Raw genomic sequence first — 15,754 nt, forward strand, 5'->3', positions numbered from 1 at the left:
GGGAGAATTGCTTGAGCGCACGCAGAGCATCTAGGGAAAAGACAGCCTTTGCGATTGTATTTATTCTGAGTGACGCCCTCGGGGAAACAGCTGCTGATCCTGGCGACGGGACGCTGGCCCCATGTTGATGACATCACTTCCGGGGTGGCAAGTTCAGGCTTTCCTGCGCCTGGGAAAGGGCATTCAATCGGCTTTGCACGGAAAGGAGATGAGTACTATCTACTAACGTTGACGAGTAAGGTGGGTGAGATAGCTCAGCCCTCTTCTCTCTGTTGCTTTCGCGCGGCTAGAATAGCGGTTCCAGTTAGAATCCCTCGCCGCCTTAGAGCAGAGACCAGCGCTGGCCAAGTCCCAAGACAGACCAGGTTCACTTGGGATCCGGCTTGGCTCCAACGAGAAGGGCTTCGCACAAGCTTCCTTGGCTGGATTTAGTGACTATAAATCTAATTTTTCATGGCGCGTCTGTTGGGACTGCATCCTCTGCAGCTGTCCTCTGTGATTACGTCGCTCATCTCCAATCCCTGGACGCCCCTCTGCCCCTGTGGAACAATAAACTTCCAATATTCGCTCTTCCCGCTCCCCCCCCGCCCCCACCGCCGCATTCTGTCCACTAGTGTGATAGAGAAAGAATCTACTAAATTTCTAGAAGGTTCTAGAACAAGGTGATTTGGGCGACATGAGATTAGATACTTGGCAGTGTGAAAAAAACAAAGTGCTTTAATGATGGACAGCTGTTATTGGAGACAAGAGGATTTGGGGAGATCTCTATTGGTGGCTCAGTAATAAAGCATCCCTGGGTGGGAAAGATCCCCTGGAGGGGGAAATGGCAACCCACTCCAGTATTCTTATCTGAAAAATCCCATGGACAGAGAGGAGCCTGGAAGGCTACAGCCCATAGGGTCGCAAAGAGACAACTGAGCATACACACCAGTAGGATAAACCTGTGGCAAAAGTGGAGATTTAATTAGAAAAATTGTAATTAATAGATAAAATAGGTATTAGGTTATGGTCGTTTTAGCTGATGTGTTCTTTTAAGATGAGCTTTATGAGAACGCCTGTGTGTAAACTTACACGCCTGAATCTTACTGTGTATTTAATGCGAACTCTTGGTTTTCAACCACATGATTAAATTTTTCTTTTGAAAGATGTTTCCGGGAAATGGAATGCATTAGTTTTCATTAGTTTTGCTTTGCCTTTATTGTGTTGACTTTTTAAAACAACAACTTGTCTTAATTTTGGCTATAAAAAAATAAATAGCACTTTTCAAGGGACTATGTAACTACTGTACTGTAATATTAGCTCTTTTATAAAGAATAATCGTTTGCTAAGAACATACAAGTATTAGTAATACAGAAATTTTATATATAATTTTATGTCTATCTAATGTTCCCCTTAAAAGAGCATTACTTTAATTCATAATTATTTTAAATAACTTTAAAATATTGTGCTAACTTTTAACAAAACTTTCCTAAATTTTTATAAAACTATATATTGAAAAATAAACCAAGTTTTCAGGAATTTTGCTTTACTGAATGGGCTAGTGGCAAATGTCAGTTCCAAATAATAGTTTGTTTCTTTCTGTTCTAGGAATTACCCATACAGTAAATATGCTAATATTGAATAAGACAGCAGGAGTCTTTTTTAAACCATCAAGAAGGAAAATTTATGCATTTTTAGGAAGTTTTCATTTTCATCCTGGAAAACTATTCCTTCATAAACTAGTATTGGGAATTGAAACCAGTTGTGATGATACAGCAGCTGCTGTAGTGGATGAAGCTGGAAATGTTTTGGGAGAAGCAATACATTCCCAAACTGAAGTTCATTTAAAGTGAGTAGGCATTATCTTGGTAGTTTCCACTTTTTTTGAAAAATAAAATGAAATAAAATCTTAATGTATTACATATAAAAGGCAAATTTTAGAATCTAATTTCTTCTTTTGTGCAAGTCTTAATAACTGATGTATAAAACCTTACACCTTTCAACCTGGCTTTTAAGGACCTCCACAGTAACTTCCCGACCTTAGCTAATCCTGTTGCCAAAAACAAACAAACTTTGGTGTTTAGCCATGAATTCCCTTCAGCAATGCCATTTCCTTTTGTCCAGCTGTATGTTTCGTGGTCTCCACTGAAGTCCTAGGAAAGTATGACCTGACCTACAGCCTGTGTTAATCACTGAAAAAGAAAATCCTATTACAAATATAAATATATATATATATATATATGTCATGTCGATACTTAATAATATACCATTGTATTAAAACATAGAATGGTGCCAGGTTTATAACCTCAGCTATTTCCAGAGGGCCACCAGGCAGATTGCATAAATAAGTGGGCTGGGAATAATGTAGAAAATAACTATAGGAGGTCACTGCTCCACTCCAGCCAATTGTTGCCATACAGGAATGTAGGCCTTGTATTATTTGATCATAAGAATTTTCAAGAGAATGGAAATCCGGAATGTTATGGTAATATCTCCCAAATTTTAAAAATTAGTAGGTAACTCCAACGTATTAAAATACTGTGCAGTACAACTACACCTTCAAGCCATTGATTTCCAATGTCTGAGTAGTGAAAAAGGCTGGCGTTTTGAGACCATAAACTAGTATTTGAATCATGAAGTAGCAGTCAGTATTGGCTCTGACTTTGGGAAGTTCCTTATCCTCTCTGAATCTCTTTTTTTTTTTTTTTTTAATTTATTTTTAATTGGAGGATAATTGCTTTACAATGTTGTGTTCTTGTCTGCTATACAACACCACGAATCAACCATGAGTATACATATAGAATCAACCATGAGTATACATATGTCCCCTCTCCCTTGAACCTCCCTCCCACCCCTGCCCCTATCCCATGCCTTTAGGTTGTCACAGAGCAGCAGGTTGAGCTCCGTGTGTTATATACAGCAGCTTCTTCCTAGCTATCTGTTTTACACATGGTAATGTGTATGTTTCAGTGTTATTCTCTCAATTTGTCTCACTCTCTCCTTCCCCTGCTGTGTTCACAAGTCTATTCTCTATGCCTGTGTCTCTATTCCTGCCCTGTGAATAGGTTCATCAGTACCATTTTTCTAGGTTCTGTATATATGTGTTTATATAAATATTTGTTTTTCTCTTTCTGACTGTTTTACAGGCTTTAGGTTCATCCACCTCACTAGAACTGACTCAGATTCATTCCTTTTTATGACTGAGTAATATTCCATTGCATATGTATGTGTGTGTGCATGTGTGCGTGTGTGTGTGTGTGTGTATACCACAACTTCTTTATCCCTTCATCAGTCTATGGACATCTAGGTTGCTTCTGATTCTGTTTTCACATCCATAAAATAGGAAAGATAACACCTGCCTTATGGAATTGTGGGTTGCATGATACTTATAACAACAGAATATTATAATTAGAAATAGTATACTTGAAGAGGCAGAGTAGGCCTCTAATGGTTACATATTACATCAAAGGGGCTGCAGTGGGCCTTAATAAGGCGCAGTGACATACTAGCAAGTCCTTACCTCCAAGAAGCTTAACCTACTCTTTGAGACATGATATATAGACCTACAAGGAAAGTTAGGAGTGCAAGGCAGCATAAAGTAAGTATCACAGAAGTAGTACAGACAATAACTTATTACCATACCTCAGTTTCACAATCCTTTTACTACTTTGGGGTTATCTGAACAAAGGAATGTTAACTGCACAGAAAAGCCTACCCTGACCACTTTATCTGAATTAGGTACTCCCACCCAGTTTATTCTATATCATCATATCCTGCTTATTTTCTTAGTAGTTCTTTTCATAATTTTTATGTTTACTTATTTAGTGTTTCCTCCAAATAGACTCTAAGCTCCAAGGTGATGGAGGCTGTGTCTGTATTAATCACTACACTGTACCTAGTGGCCGGCACAACACTTGACATGTTGCATGGGTCAGCGGCCTTGAGAGACAGATAGGCCTTTAATGAATGGAGATGAAAGACTTGTAGACTGAGATAGTGTCATTGGCAAAGGAAAGAGGTGAGAAAGTGCTGGACAAAAATAAACCTTTCAGTTTAGCTAGGGTGAAAGTCACGTGAGAATACTATACAAGCTGTTGGATACCAGCTCATCTCAGCATGTATTGAACACCTATAATTGCAAGGTAGCCTCTGAGGCACTGTGGGTACAAATATATGATTTTTTTCCTCTGAGCAACTTACCATATAAAAGGGTTTAGATTCTGATTCAGCCACTGACTAGCTTGGAGACCTTGCACCATTTTATGTGACTCAGTATCCCTATCTGTGAAATGGGGATAATAATGGCTCCTAGCTCATAATATTGTTGTGAAGATTAAATGTGAATTCTTTTAAAGTATATGATGTAGTTCTTGTCAAATAGGAAGGGCTGCAAAAACCCCATCTATTACTGGTAACAATACTACTCTTTCTGTTATATATTAGTGAAGAAGACAAAGAGGCAAACAGGTTGTTGTAAAACAGCATGTAAAGTGAAGTAATATAGGTCTGCTCAGGAGAGGAGTTCCTTTCTTCCAAGCCAGAGACCTGGAGGACAGTCTTGACTTCTCCCTCACCACTCTGTACCCAAATCAGTCATCGGTCATGGTAAATCTACCTTCCAAATATGGAAACTTTCCTCTCCCTTTTCTCTGACTTAATTCAAAACCCTTACTGTCTCTTGTCTGAACTCCTGACTCCAGCCTTGAGGCTAAATGGTTTCCATGCATCTTTAGGAGCTTTGTTCCTTAATCATCCATTTCCATACTGTCTAAAAATTATTTGATTATTAATTGACTTGTAGCAATCATTGTTAATTGTTTGAGAATAAAGCCATTGTGTTTTTCATCTCTTTCATCTCTGATGCTTAGCATAATCCTTAGAATACAAAGAAGAGGCACAGAAAGAAGGGAAGTGTAGACAAGTGGGGGAAGGAAGAAATACATAGAAGGGAGAGGATTTGGATTTAAAGTCTCCCAAATTCAGTCATCACTGCTTTTTTTCTGGCAACACAGTATAGTACAACTCCAAGGATCAGAGAAAGTATCTGGAGAAGTATAGTTAGAAGGCTTTGAACAGAGTGACTTAATGAGAGCTTTTTGAAATTGCTGGTGACAATCAAACAGCCTGACCTCATCAATACTTATTAAATTAATTAAATGTGGAAAGTGAGGGAAAGGAAGGAGATAAAAGATGAGCCTTGAAACCTAAGCAGTTTGGAGGTTATTGATGCCATTAACAGAATTGAGGAATATAGAAGAAAAAGTAGCTTTAGAGAATTAAGGAAAATTGTATTACAATATGAATGTGTTGAAATAAGGTAATTCCTCTTAAATAGCGCTCTCATTGACTGACACATACATATTTTAACTATTAAATAATTGAATGCCATTTGTATAGAACCTGCAGATCTTACAACATCAAATCGTCAAATATTTGAATTTCTTTTTTGAGAGTAGAGGTATATCTTGCAGACCCTCTACATTTTTGCTCTGCCCTCTGATCAGTCACATGCTGGCCGTTGTTTTGCTAACAACCTTTGCCTTCTAATTCTTTACTCTTGACATTTGGAGTGATCTTCCTCTGCTTGTCCTACATGGACCAAAAATCAAAATTGGATTCTTGGATTAAGATTGGATCCCAGAATTTATTTCAGGATTGCAAGCTGTCTACTGTCCTACCATGACCTGAAGTGCAGTGTGTTTAAAAATAAACTCGTCTTCACCACAAAACTGTCTTCGTGTTTCTGTTAGGATTTCTTTTCTCCCAGTCATTCCAGCTCAGGATTTATCTTTGATGGCTTGGTTCCCCCTTCCCCTGATATCCAGTTAAAATTATTACAGTTTTTGGTTCTTGGTCCCTTTCCATTCTCATGATCACTCAGTTTAAGATGTAATAACCTTACACAAATACTTTTGCAATAACCTCTTTAAAAATCTCCCTGCCTGCATATTGATTCCTTTCCCCAAAATCCTGATTTCCTTTCCTAAAACCCAATTTTATCCTGTCCTTTCCTTATTCAAGACATCTTCCTTAGAATGCTTCTCAGAATTATTTTGGTGATTTCTTTTATCAAGAAATAAATGTGTGGGAGTTGTATATAATTTTGCAAAGTCAGCAACAGTAAATTACATCCTTAATCATTGCATGTTGAGTTCTTATAATGTACTACATATTATAAGGCACACATAATTAGAAAATACTTGACTTACTGATGTTTTTAGTTATATAATGAGAATTTGAAAACATGCCTTCAGCCATAATACATACTTTTTCTTCCTCTATTTTTACAATCTTAAACTTACAAAAGTTGGGTTTTTTTTTTTTATGTCTTTCAGAACAGGTGGGATTATTCCTCCAGTAGCTCAACAGCTTCATAGAGAAAATATTCAACGCATAGTACAAGAAGCTCTCTCTGCCAGTGAAGTCTCTCCAAGTGAACTCTCAGCAGTTGCAACCACCATAAAGCCAGGACTTGCTTTAAGCTTGGGCGTAGGTTTATCGTTTAGCTTACAACTGGTAGACCAGTTTAAAAAGCCCTTCATTCCCATTCATCACATGGAGGCTCATGCACTCACTATTAGGTTAACAAATAAGGTAGAATTTCCGTTTTTAGTTCTTTTGATTTCTGGAGGTCATTGTCTTTTGGCATTAGTTAGAGGAGTTTCAGATTTTCTTCTTCTTGGGAAGTCTTTGGACATAGCACCAGGTGACATGCTTGACAAGGTAATTATTTAAGAATTAATATCTCCATTCTTTTTTGTTAGGTGTCTGTTTCAGCTAAATAGTAATTTCACTATTCATCTAAATATTTCTGGATAATATCATATTAAACTGAAAATATTATGTGAGCAAAACAAAAAGTAAGTAGTGCATAATTTTATGAAAGATTCCTTCTTACCCACTCTGAATAAGATGATATGAGGTTTACATCAGTATATAAAGGTTCTAATAGTTTGCATGTATTACATTTATGTTTTTAGTCAAATAACATGTGAAAGAAAGTGCTTTGTGAAGTGTAATGTACCTTTTAAAACTGAACAAGAGGATATATAAAATGACATAAGGACATTAGAGATGCACAATGTTTCATTATTAAATGTTATCATTGCTGATACCACTGACGAGCAGATTTATTTTCCTTTGTTTTAGCATTCTTAAAATGACTTCCTTATGTAAAAAACCCGCTTATATCAAGCTGAAATTCAAAAGAAATAGGGCAGGTTCTTATTCTGAAGTTTATAATTGAGCAGTCATTGTCATTTTCAAACCTATTTTCCATCCCCAATAAAAGAGCAAAAGTAGATAGGAAGGCAGTGATTGGCCACTATTGAGCACTTGTCAGAAGGAGCAAGATGTCTGTCTTGACCGACCACCAGGTATAGTCCTTAGTTGTAGAAGTATAGCATGTCTTACTCATCCAGGGTAAAAATCATTTCCTTTGTATCTTGGTTTCAAAGTGTACAGTTTCATGATGTTACAAAATTTTTTATTTTGTTTTTGGTAGGTAGCAAGAAGACTTTCCTTAATAAAACATCCAGAGTGCTCCACCATGAGTGGCGGGAAGGCTATAGAACATTTGGCCAAACAGGGAAATAGATTGCATTTTGATTTCCAGCCTCCCATGCAACGTGCTAAAAATTGTGATTTTTCTTTTTCTGGACTTCAACACGTTATTGATAAGATGATAATGCAAAAGGAAAAAGAGGAAGGTATATTTGTAATTAGTAAAGTTGGACAGATAAGTAACACTGGACGGTACCTGAAAATACCCGCTCATTCCCGCAGGTATCGAGCAGGGGCAGGTCCTGTCTTCAGCTGCGGACATTGCTGCTGCGGTCCAGCACACCGTGGCCTGCCACATTGCAAAAAGAACACATCGTGCTCTTCTGTTCTGCAAGCAGAGAGGCTTCTTACATCAGAGTAACGCAGTACTGGTGAGTCTTGTCATAGAATAGCAGTAATCCTTTACAGTACGTTCCTTTGCTTTCCAGAGCTTAATTGACCATAAGTGTAGGATGAAAAGATCTTTATGCCATAAGTTGTCCCTGACAGTAAGAGATTATGTAGAATGAAAACTAACAGCCATTTCTTGTACAGGTGTGGCACTTTTATAGGACATCTGTACAGCCTGTGTGGCAAAAATGTTCAAGGCTGCATCTTACTGAATTTAAAAGAGGGTTTACAGTATGAAACAAAATGCAGTGTAACTGCTATCACTGTCTAGAAAAATGGACTGTTTCCTTCAAATGTATGTTCCTTTGATGAAATCCCTTTAAATGTGCTTAAAAGGCTTGATAAATTTCCTGTGTAACTGTATCTTAAACTTCATCCTTTTGAAAATTGTAAAGTGGGAAAATATTTAAACAGTAGGTTCACAAAATGGAATATAAAGGTAATAGTTTAAGAATTATGTAGTAAAATTTAAAAAATGCTTATAAGCAAAAACTACAGGGTCTAAAATACTGTATAATGATTGTACTGTGAGGAAAGGGTTAGAATAAAATGTACAAAAATGATAGTGATCATATGGTAATATTGAAGTTGTTTTTTTTTCTTTCCCAAATGTTTATTATATAGATATACTACTTAATCATTTACCCACCTACCAAAATGTGATATGGTCTTATTGTATAATCCTGGTATTTTCCCCAGGTTTACCTCACAGCTTACCTCATATTCATATGTGCTATTTGTTCTCTTTGGTCTTCTGAACTTTTTCAGGTTGTATCTGGAGGCGTCGCAAGTAACTTATATATCCGAAAAGCCCTGGAAATTGTGACCAATGCAACACAGTGCACTTTGCTGTGCCCGCCCCCCAGACTCTGCACTGACAACGGCGTTATGATTGCATGGTAAGCCGCAGCGCGTTTGTGGCTCACTCAGAATTATGCAGATATTACTTGCTATTTCATCCTGCTAAAGTTTCTTCCTTTACATCTTCAGCTAGTTATTTTATTTTTAATGGTTCTTATTTAGGAATGGTGTTGAAAGACTACGTGCTGGCTTGGGCATTTTACACAACACAGAAGGCATCCGCTACGAACCAAAGTACGTGGTACCATTCATAATCTCTCTGCAGGCTGTACCGTAAAAGTCAAAGCCTGGATTTTGCTTTTACAGTTAAGGTTTTCATTGACATACTGGTGGTACTTGAAGAAGGATCACGTTAATTTTTTTTCTTCTAACCTAGTTGGTAGATAACTTACAGGAAATATTTTTGTTATAGCAATAAATTATACAAATGTTGGCCAATTATAGATTAGAAACACGGAATAGGTAAGGATGATGAATTCTCTCGTTTGGGACCAGAACGGAAACCATGTCCGTGACCTGGACTTCTGCAGCATCAGAACCATCTCAGCACCAATTGCCATGCTGAAAATAACAGAAATGTGCAAAAAGGATTCAAGTGTGAGATGGGGTTGTGAGTATACAGCTCCACAGGATGCTGAGAAAGTGCCAAAAGATAGTTTATTTTCTGCAGTCCTTGGATTTCCCCTCCCAAATTGAAGTTCCTAGGAGTAGCACAGTTTTTCAATTTGTTATCAAATTCTGGTCTAAGTTAATTCTGGAATAGTAAAAATAGTAAAGCATGATTATATTTCATAATCTAACATAATTCTATTTTCAGTATTGTTTCATCTGCTGTTTTAAAACTTTTCAGCATTTTAGTACATAACTATCAGCCACGTGAACCATAGACTATTAAAGCTGATCATCAGTGGACAAATTTTAGTTAGTAGTGACAAAAAGAACCCCTTTAGTTGTTGCCAGCCTGGCCTCAGGTGGAATCCACCATCTGACCCAGCACAGCCTTCTCGTGGCAGTGTTGAGGCTGGAGATGATGGCTTTTAGATTGGGCTCCAGCTGAAGCCTAGCATAGGGCAACATGCTAAACACATAAAAAAGCAGAAATCTGAGGCCAGAGTTATTTACTGAGGAAGAACAGAGGCCAAGGGTAGGATCTAAGGCCTCTCCTGTCACCAGTGACAAAGGAATGTAGAAAGGAGCGAGCCTGCTTTTGAAACCTCAGAGAAGAGCTGGTGGAAACCTAGTGAATTTCTCAAGTAGGAATGGATAGTTTAGCTGTATGGTAAACTTTTTAGCCTTTTAGCTTTGTAGAGCATAAAGCATTTTTTGTAATTTTTTTGTTTCAACTTTAACTTATTTACAGTATTTGAGAGCAATAGAACTCTTTCAAAAACATCTCAACCCCAAACTCACTAAATTGTGTACATTAAATATGCATAGTTTTTAACATGTCAGTTATACCTCAAAGAGATTTCTTTTGTTTGTTCACTTTTTTTTTCTTTTAGAATAATGAAAGAGGTTTTAAAAAATTGCCAAATTTAGATTTCTAGTCTTTCTTTACCTGTTTTGCTAGTTTGAGGTCCTACTCTATATGTATTCAAGAACCACCATCACATATGATAGTTATACACTAGATACATATATTTTTTGTCAGAATTCTAAACAAATAGTTTGCAGAACTAGTGACAGATCAGTAAGCAAATATTTGAAATAATGTGATTTGTCTGGTTTTGATGCAGATGTCCTCTTGGAGTAGATATATCAAAAGAAGTTGGAGAAGCTGCTATAAAAGTGCCAAGATTAAAAATGAAGATTTGATTTTTGCTTAAAAAAAAAAGTCCCTAAAGGTTTTTATTTTTTTGTATATAAAATATATAATATTAACTGTTCATCAAGACTTTCTTTGTTATTACTTTTCTTATGTTTGATGTTTAACCTGCTCTTCTGAGAGACAATAATAGTCTTACAAGAGAGTATAAGGGTTTTTCTATTTAATTATCAAAAACCAAAATAAAACACCTTGTGAGGAAAATAATATACTGATATTGGCAGGTGAAAAGAAAAATCTTGGAAAAAATGTAGCAATTCTGCTAAATCATGGCCCCATGTTAACACAGGCATAGATCTTTTCCCACCTCTCTCATATCAGAATAATATAAGTTCCTATGGAAACATTACCCTGACTTTTCTAGTGAGACAGCAATTTTTGAATGGTAGCCAGGTCAAAGTCATGTCAACTCAGAATTCTAGGACAAAACAAAAGGAGACTTTCTCTAATAAAATGTAAGTTAATAATTATAAAAAATATATATTATTAGGTATCTTCTCTGGAGCAAATGGGATTTCTATACATTTCTTAAGATCCATCTGAGATTTTAAAAAATATGACATGCAAGTAATACCTCAAGGGTGTATTGTACTTTTTAGTTGGCCACATATATTGACATTCATTATTTTAGAAAGTATATTTAATCAGTGAAAATACATGAGATGAAAAAGGTTTGTTTTTTTGGTTTTTTGATAATGTCCTTTGAATCTGAACTTTTACTGCAGATATCATAACAGTTCATGACTTTTCTGCCCAGATTAAAGGAACTGAATGTACTGTCCTTTGAATTTAAGGATGATGCCTCCAACTGTTCAGTGTCCTTTGAGAGGTTTTGCTAGTAGAGATTTATGTTACACCATCCATAACTAGATCAAGTTGTTAAAAGTCCATAGGGTCACAAAGAGTCAGACACAACTGAAGCGACTTAGTGTGCATGCACAGGTTAAGAGGCAGGTGATTTGATGAATTGAGGCCTTTCTCATTTTACATATAATTTTTAAAAATAAAAAGAAAATGCAAGGTAATAAAAATAATCTTTATTTTTGCCCTGTACTTAAAGAGAAATACTGTAAAGTTTTAAGCATGGTAGGATGGTCTGTCTCAGAGAAGGCAATGGCACCCCACTCCAGTACTCTTGCCTAGAAAATCCATGAATGGAGGAGCCTGGTAGGCTGCAGTCCATGGGGTAGCTAAGAGTCGGACATGACCGAGCGACTTCACTTTCACTTTTCTCTTTTATTCATTGGAGAAGGAAATGGCAACCCACTCCAGTATTCTTGCCTGGAGAATCCCAGGGACAGCAGAGCCTGGTGGGCTGCAGTCTATGGGGTTGCACAGAGTCAGACACGACTGAAGCGACTTAGCTTAGCTTAACTTAGGATGGTCTGTCTAGGCCAAGATACTCAGAAAATACCTATGTTATTGAATGCAATAATGATCCTCAACTTTGAACCCACCTGAATCTAGCAACAAAGTTCAAAATTTGCTCCTAAAGGCTTTTTTCTTTTAAAAGTCTACAGAGGCTTAATGTTTCGTTGATGTGAATTCTTAACAATGCTGAATAAATGATACTGGTTTTTATCATTTGAATTATTTATCCCTTTCTAGTATAAAATTCTCCCCAGATTTTTCCCTGGAATTCCTGTATTTTAGTCTCTCCACCAGGAAGTTGTGACTCTGGACTGTTGAGATAATTTAGAATTGAATTGGAGATTAAGGAAGTCTCTTACTGTACAGTGGTTAAAAGCACCGGCTTTGGACTGTGACACATAGAAAGCCCTAAGTACCTGTAGCCGCTGTCACAATCACCATCACCATCGTTACGTGAAGGCGTGTTGGAGAAAATAACTGCTGATTAACATATATGTTCTAGTGCAGACCAGATAGACCAGAGAGACAACTGAGCAAAGTGGACGAAGAAAAAGGAGTACTCTTTAAAGGACTCACTGAAACCCAGTTAGCTTTTATGTCAAATCTGTTTGCTGCTGTAAAATATGAGAAGCGGACATACATCAAAGCTTGCACCCACTGGAAACAGTAGTCTTTGGGCAAAGACATCCTGTGATTCTGAGCCACAGAGAATATCATCTGTTCCAGCTGCAAACCAAGGATACTCTGTAGGTGTGGAGTCTGGTCAAAAATGGTGGCCACAATTTTTAGCCATACTTTTATGCTTGATAGGAAGTGATTTCAGATTTTTTTCAATGAAGTATTTTTAAATGTATACATTTCAGATTTTTAGAAGGCTCATGCATCTGTGGTATCTATCATTAAATATCTTATGGTAGCACAATGAGTGTTAACATGTAGGCTACTCTGAATCAGACCTTTTTAGCCCAGCATACCAATTAAAAAAATCTTTCTATATACACTAATTGTGTCACTTGTGTCAGCTGCTTAATGGTTTTAGGTGCAGGCATTCTATTTTAGAAAATGCTACTTAATTTTTGAAGCCATATATCAGACCTGATGTTAAATTCCAGTAGACATGCTAAGGAAATTTTGTTAAACATCAGTATCAAGAATTTGCATTCAAAAAGATGATTCAGTTATGTATATTTTAGCATAATTGAAAATGAAAAATTTTACAAGATTGCTCGGGAATCCTTTCACACTAAAATGCTTTTATTAGCCTTCTCCAGGCTCTGGATTAGCTTTCTGTACATGTTTCCCAAGTTGGTTCAAAAGCACTATTCTTGGTCTTGATACCGTTATGATATCTGATGAAATTGCAGATGAAAAGGAAAAAATATTATGAGAAACAGTAGTCTTTTTTGTTGTTTTGAAGAGTCCCATGAAGTTAGTTACAGGAGGTATAAAAGTCAAAGAATCTCTTGGTTGAATTTTGGGTTTTAATTTTCTTCGGTGCTCTTTCCCTAAAAAGGAAAGAGCCATAATTAAGTGTCTCTTAAGCCTAAGAGCCCTAGGAATAGTCTCATTGCTTTTAATTCTATATATTTCTAATTCTTCACATCGCTGAAACATACTAAGAGAACAGATCAGTAGCTTCCAGACTTAAGATGCTGGAATGCAAAAATCTGTGGAGATCAATATATGTTGCAAACTTTTTATCATGCCAAGTTGGCACTAATGAAAGAACAAATGCCAGCTACTTTAAACATCATTTTGGAAAAGAAGGGATATTTTCATGTCAAAAGAAGGTGTAAAAGCCATTATCTTAAAATGGAGGACTTTACTTGAATGAAATTAATTTTATTAGACACCTAGTTGTCCTTTTTCCTTTTTGTCTTATGTTATCACAAACCTGGTCTGCACTTTGCAGACCATTACTGGTATACATATTATTCAGAAGTCAATTTTAAAATGAAGGAATAATCGAACCAGCTTTATCCTTCTAGGTAAATTACTCTTACACTAAAGAAGCTATCCAAAAACCAGACCATACAGAAACCATTCTACTACCGATGATATTCAAAAATATAGCTTCTCACACATACCTACCTTCCCTCAGATACTCCCTGATAAATGAAGTTCTTCCCTGTCCTTTTCTTTTCCTATTCTCTGTCTTTCCATTTGTGACTCCAACAAAGTGATCTTGATTTCAGAAAGTTCTGTCTTTGCTTTTACAGTGAGGTAATATACCAACTGGACTGATTTTGGGTCCTACACTAAGCACACATGATCAGGCACGAAGCATGTACATCAAGTCAGTACGTAATTTATTTTCCCTATTACTTGTCTAGTAGGAATTGGACACTAACATGGTAAGATCTGGATTCTGATCTCACAGGCCTCAGCCACTCAGCCATCAACTCTATAAACTTACCTATCAAGTCTATAAAACAACATAATATCAACGGAAAGAATGTCATCTCTGCTGTAAGAACTTATAGGCAAGTGGTACATGAAACGGAGTAATAGCAAGATCGTAATGAAAGTCATATGTTTTTCAATAATGACATTTCTATGCATGGCTTGTGAGAAAAAGCAAAGTAAGAAAGGGATTTCTGTCAAATGCTTTAAGTGGGGAAGCCTTAAAAGGAATGATTAACACAGCACGGGCTTGTAAATGGGAAGATATTTTAGGTATGTAAAACTAGAAAAGTAGAAGTTTACCGGGAAACATTTTTTGGTAGCCTCAGCATTTTGAATTCTTAGAAATAAAACAATTATAAAAGGTCTGAATTGAAAGTATCTTAGAGATAAAAGAAAAAATCAATTACCTTTCTTAAAGACAGGAATTATGGATGGTCCTCCATTTTTCTCCAGACTGAAAGGAAAACACTTTTATCACAAAAACTAGAAATATATAAAAACTTAGTATACCCAGGTACCATATTCAGTGCCTAGGGGTCTAATTTATACGTGTTACCTGTACTAACTATGCATGTTACCTGTAAGTATTTTATAGTCCATCAGTCATTTATTCACTTACCACCCAAAACGTGGAAGATTCAGTATGCTTGAAGTGAATAGGAAAAGTTTCATGGAAGAAGAGACACTTCAGCTAGGTTTTGAATAAAATAGGTCTTTAAATAGATGAGTTAGGGGAGTGTATTCCAGATATGGGGAACAGAATATGAAAAATTACAATACTATAAAACAGCATGGCACGTTCGAAGGGCACTAAGTACTTAGTCTAGTGTGATCAGAATTAAAGTTATCTGGAGACATGATGGGAGGTAAGATTGGAGAATAAAGATCAGTCATTTTGTGTACCATGAATAAGAGAAAATTTAAACTTTATTTTCAAAGTAATGTGATACTAATGAAGTATTTCAAGCTAAAGAATAATAAGCGATACCTAAGTTGATATGATGTAGCTTTAATAGAAGTATTTTAATCATTATCCTGTACATGTAACATAAATATGGTGTTACAAAATTTGCCTGATAATAAAATGTAATTTTAAATATTAAATATTAAAACTTCTTATGACGGATGTGTTCCTGGTTAATTTGATGAGGAAGGAACATTTGCTTTTGTCAACTTTAATAAGACAGACCCCAGTCTGTTCAATATGCCAACTTCATGGCTGTAGGGTAACATGAAACTGGCTGGTACTTTAGGCTCAGATTATTTTCACGTAGGGTCAGTTAACAGTAAGATTTTGTTTGTCTACATACTTCAAAATTTACACATCCAAAAACTTCTAATCTGCCATTCTTGGGGCTG

At 36.4% G+C, this 15,754-nt stretch overlaps 2 protein-coding genes across 8 annotated transcripts in view; one reads left to right on the top strand and one right to left on the bottom strand.

Annotated features, from left to right (window-relative positions):
- The first annotated feature begins 121 nt into the window (after positions 1 to 121).
- On the top strand, positions 122 to 11,028 carry OSGEPL1 (O-sialoglycoprotein endopeptidase like 1). The gene is made up of 8 exons (NM_001205798.1): positions 122 to 240; positions 1,588 to 1,828; positions 6,315 to 6,702; positions 7,484 to 7,688; positions 7,765 to 7,913; positions 8,701 to 8,831; positions 8,956 to 9,027; positions 10,530 to 11,028. Exons 2-8 carry the CDS (start codon positions 1,608 to 1,610, stop codon positions 10,606 to 10,608), a joined length of 1,245 nt encoding a protein of 414 aa, NP_001192727.1. The 5' UTR covers positions 122 to 240; positions 1,588 to 1,607; the 3' UTR covers positions 10,609 to 11,028.
- Positions 11,029 to 13,157: 2,129 nt separating this feature from the next.
- ANKAR (ankyrin and armadillo repeat containing) overlaps positions 13,158 to 15,754 on the bottom strand; it is a 54,482-nt gene continuing 51,885 nt past the window's right edge. For 4 of the 7 annotated variants that reach the window (XM_059877783.1, XM_024979745.2, XM_059877776.1 and 1 more), the window contains 2 exons: positions 14,803 to 14,849; positions 13,158 to 13,494 (listed from right to left, as the gene is read on the bottom strand). In XM_059877783.1, coding sequence (XP_059733766.1) covers positions 13,247 to 13,494; positions 14,803 to 14,849 — 295 coding nt within the window. In that variant the 3' untranslated portion in view covers positions 13,158 to 13,246. Of the gene's footprint in view, positions 14,850 to 15,754 lie in introns of all 7 variants that reach the window. The other 3 variants (XM_024979753.2, XM_024979747.2, XM_059877788.1) reach the window with 2 other exon arrangements.

Source organism: Bos taurus, chromosome 2, assembly GCF_002263795.3.
Source record: "Bos taurus isolate L1 Dominette 01449 registration number 42190680 breed Hereford chromosome 2, ARS-UCD2.0, whole genome shotgun sequence".
Classification (NCBI taxonomy): domain Eukaryota; kingdom Metazoa; phylum Chordata; class Mammalia; order Artiodactyla; family Bovidae; genus Bos; species Bos taurus.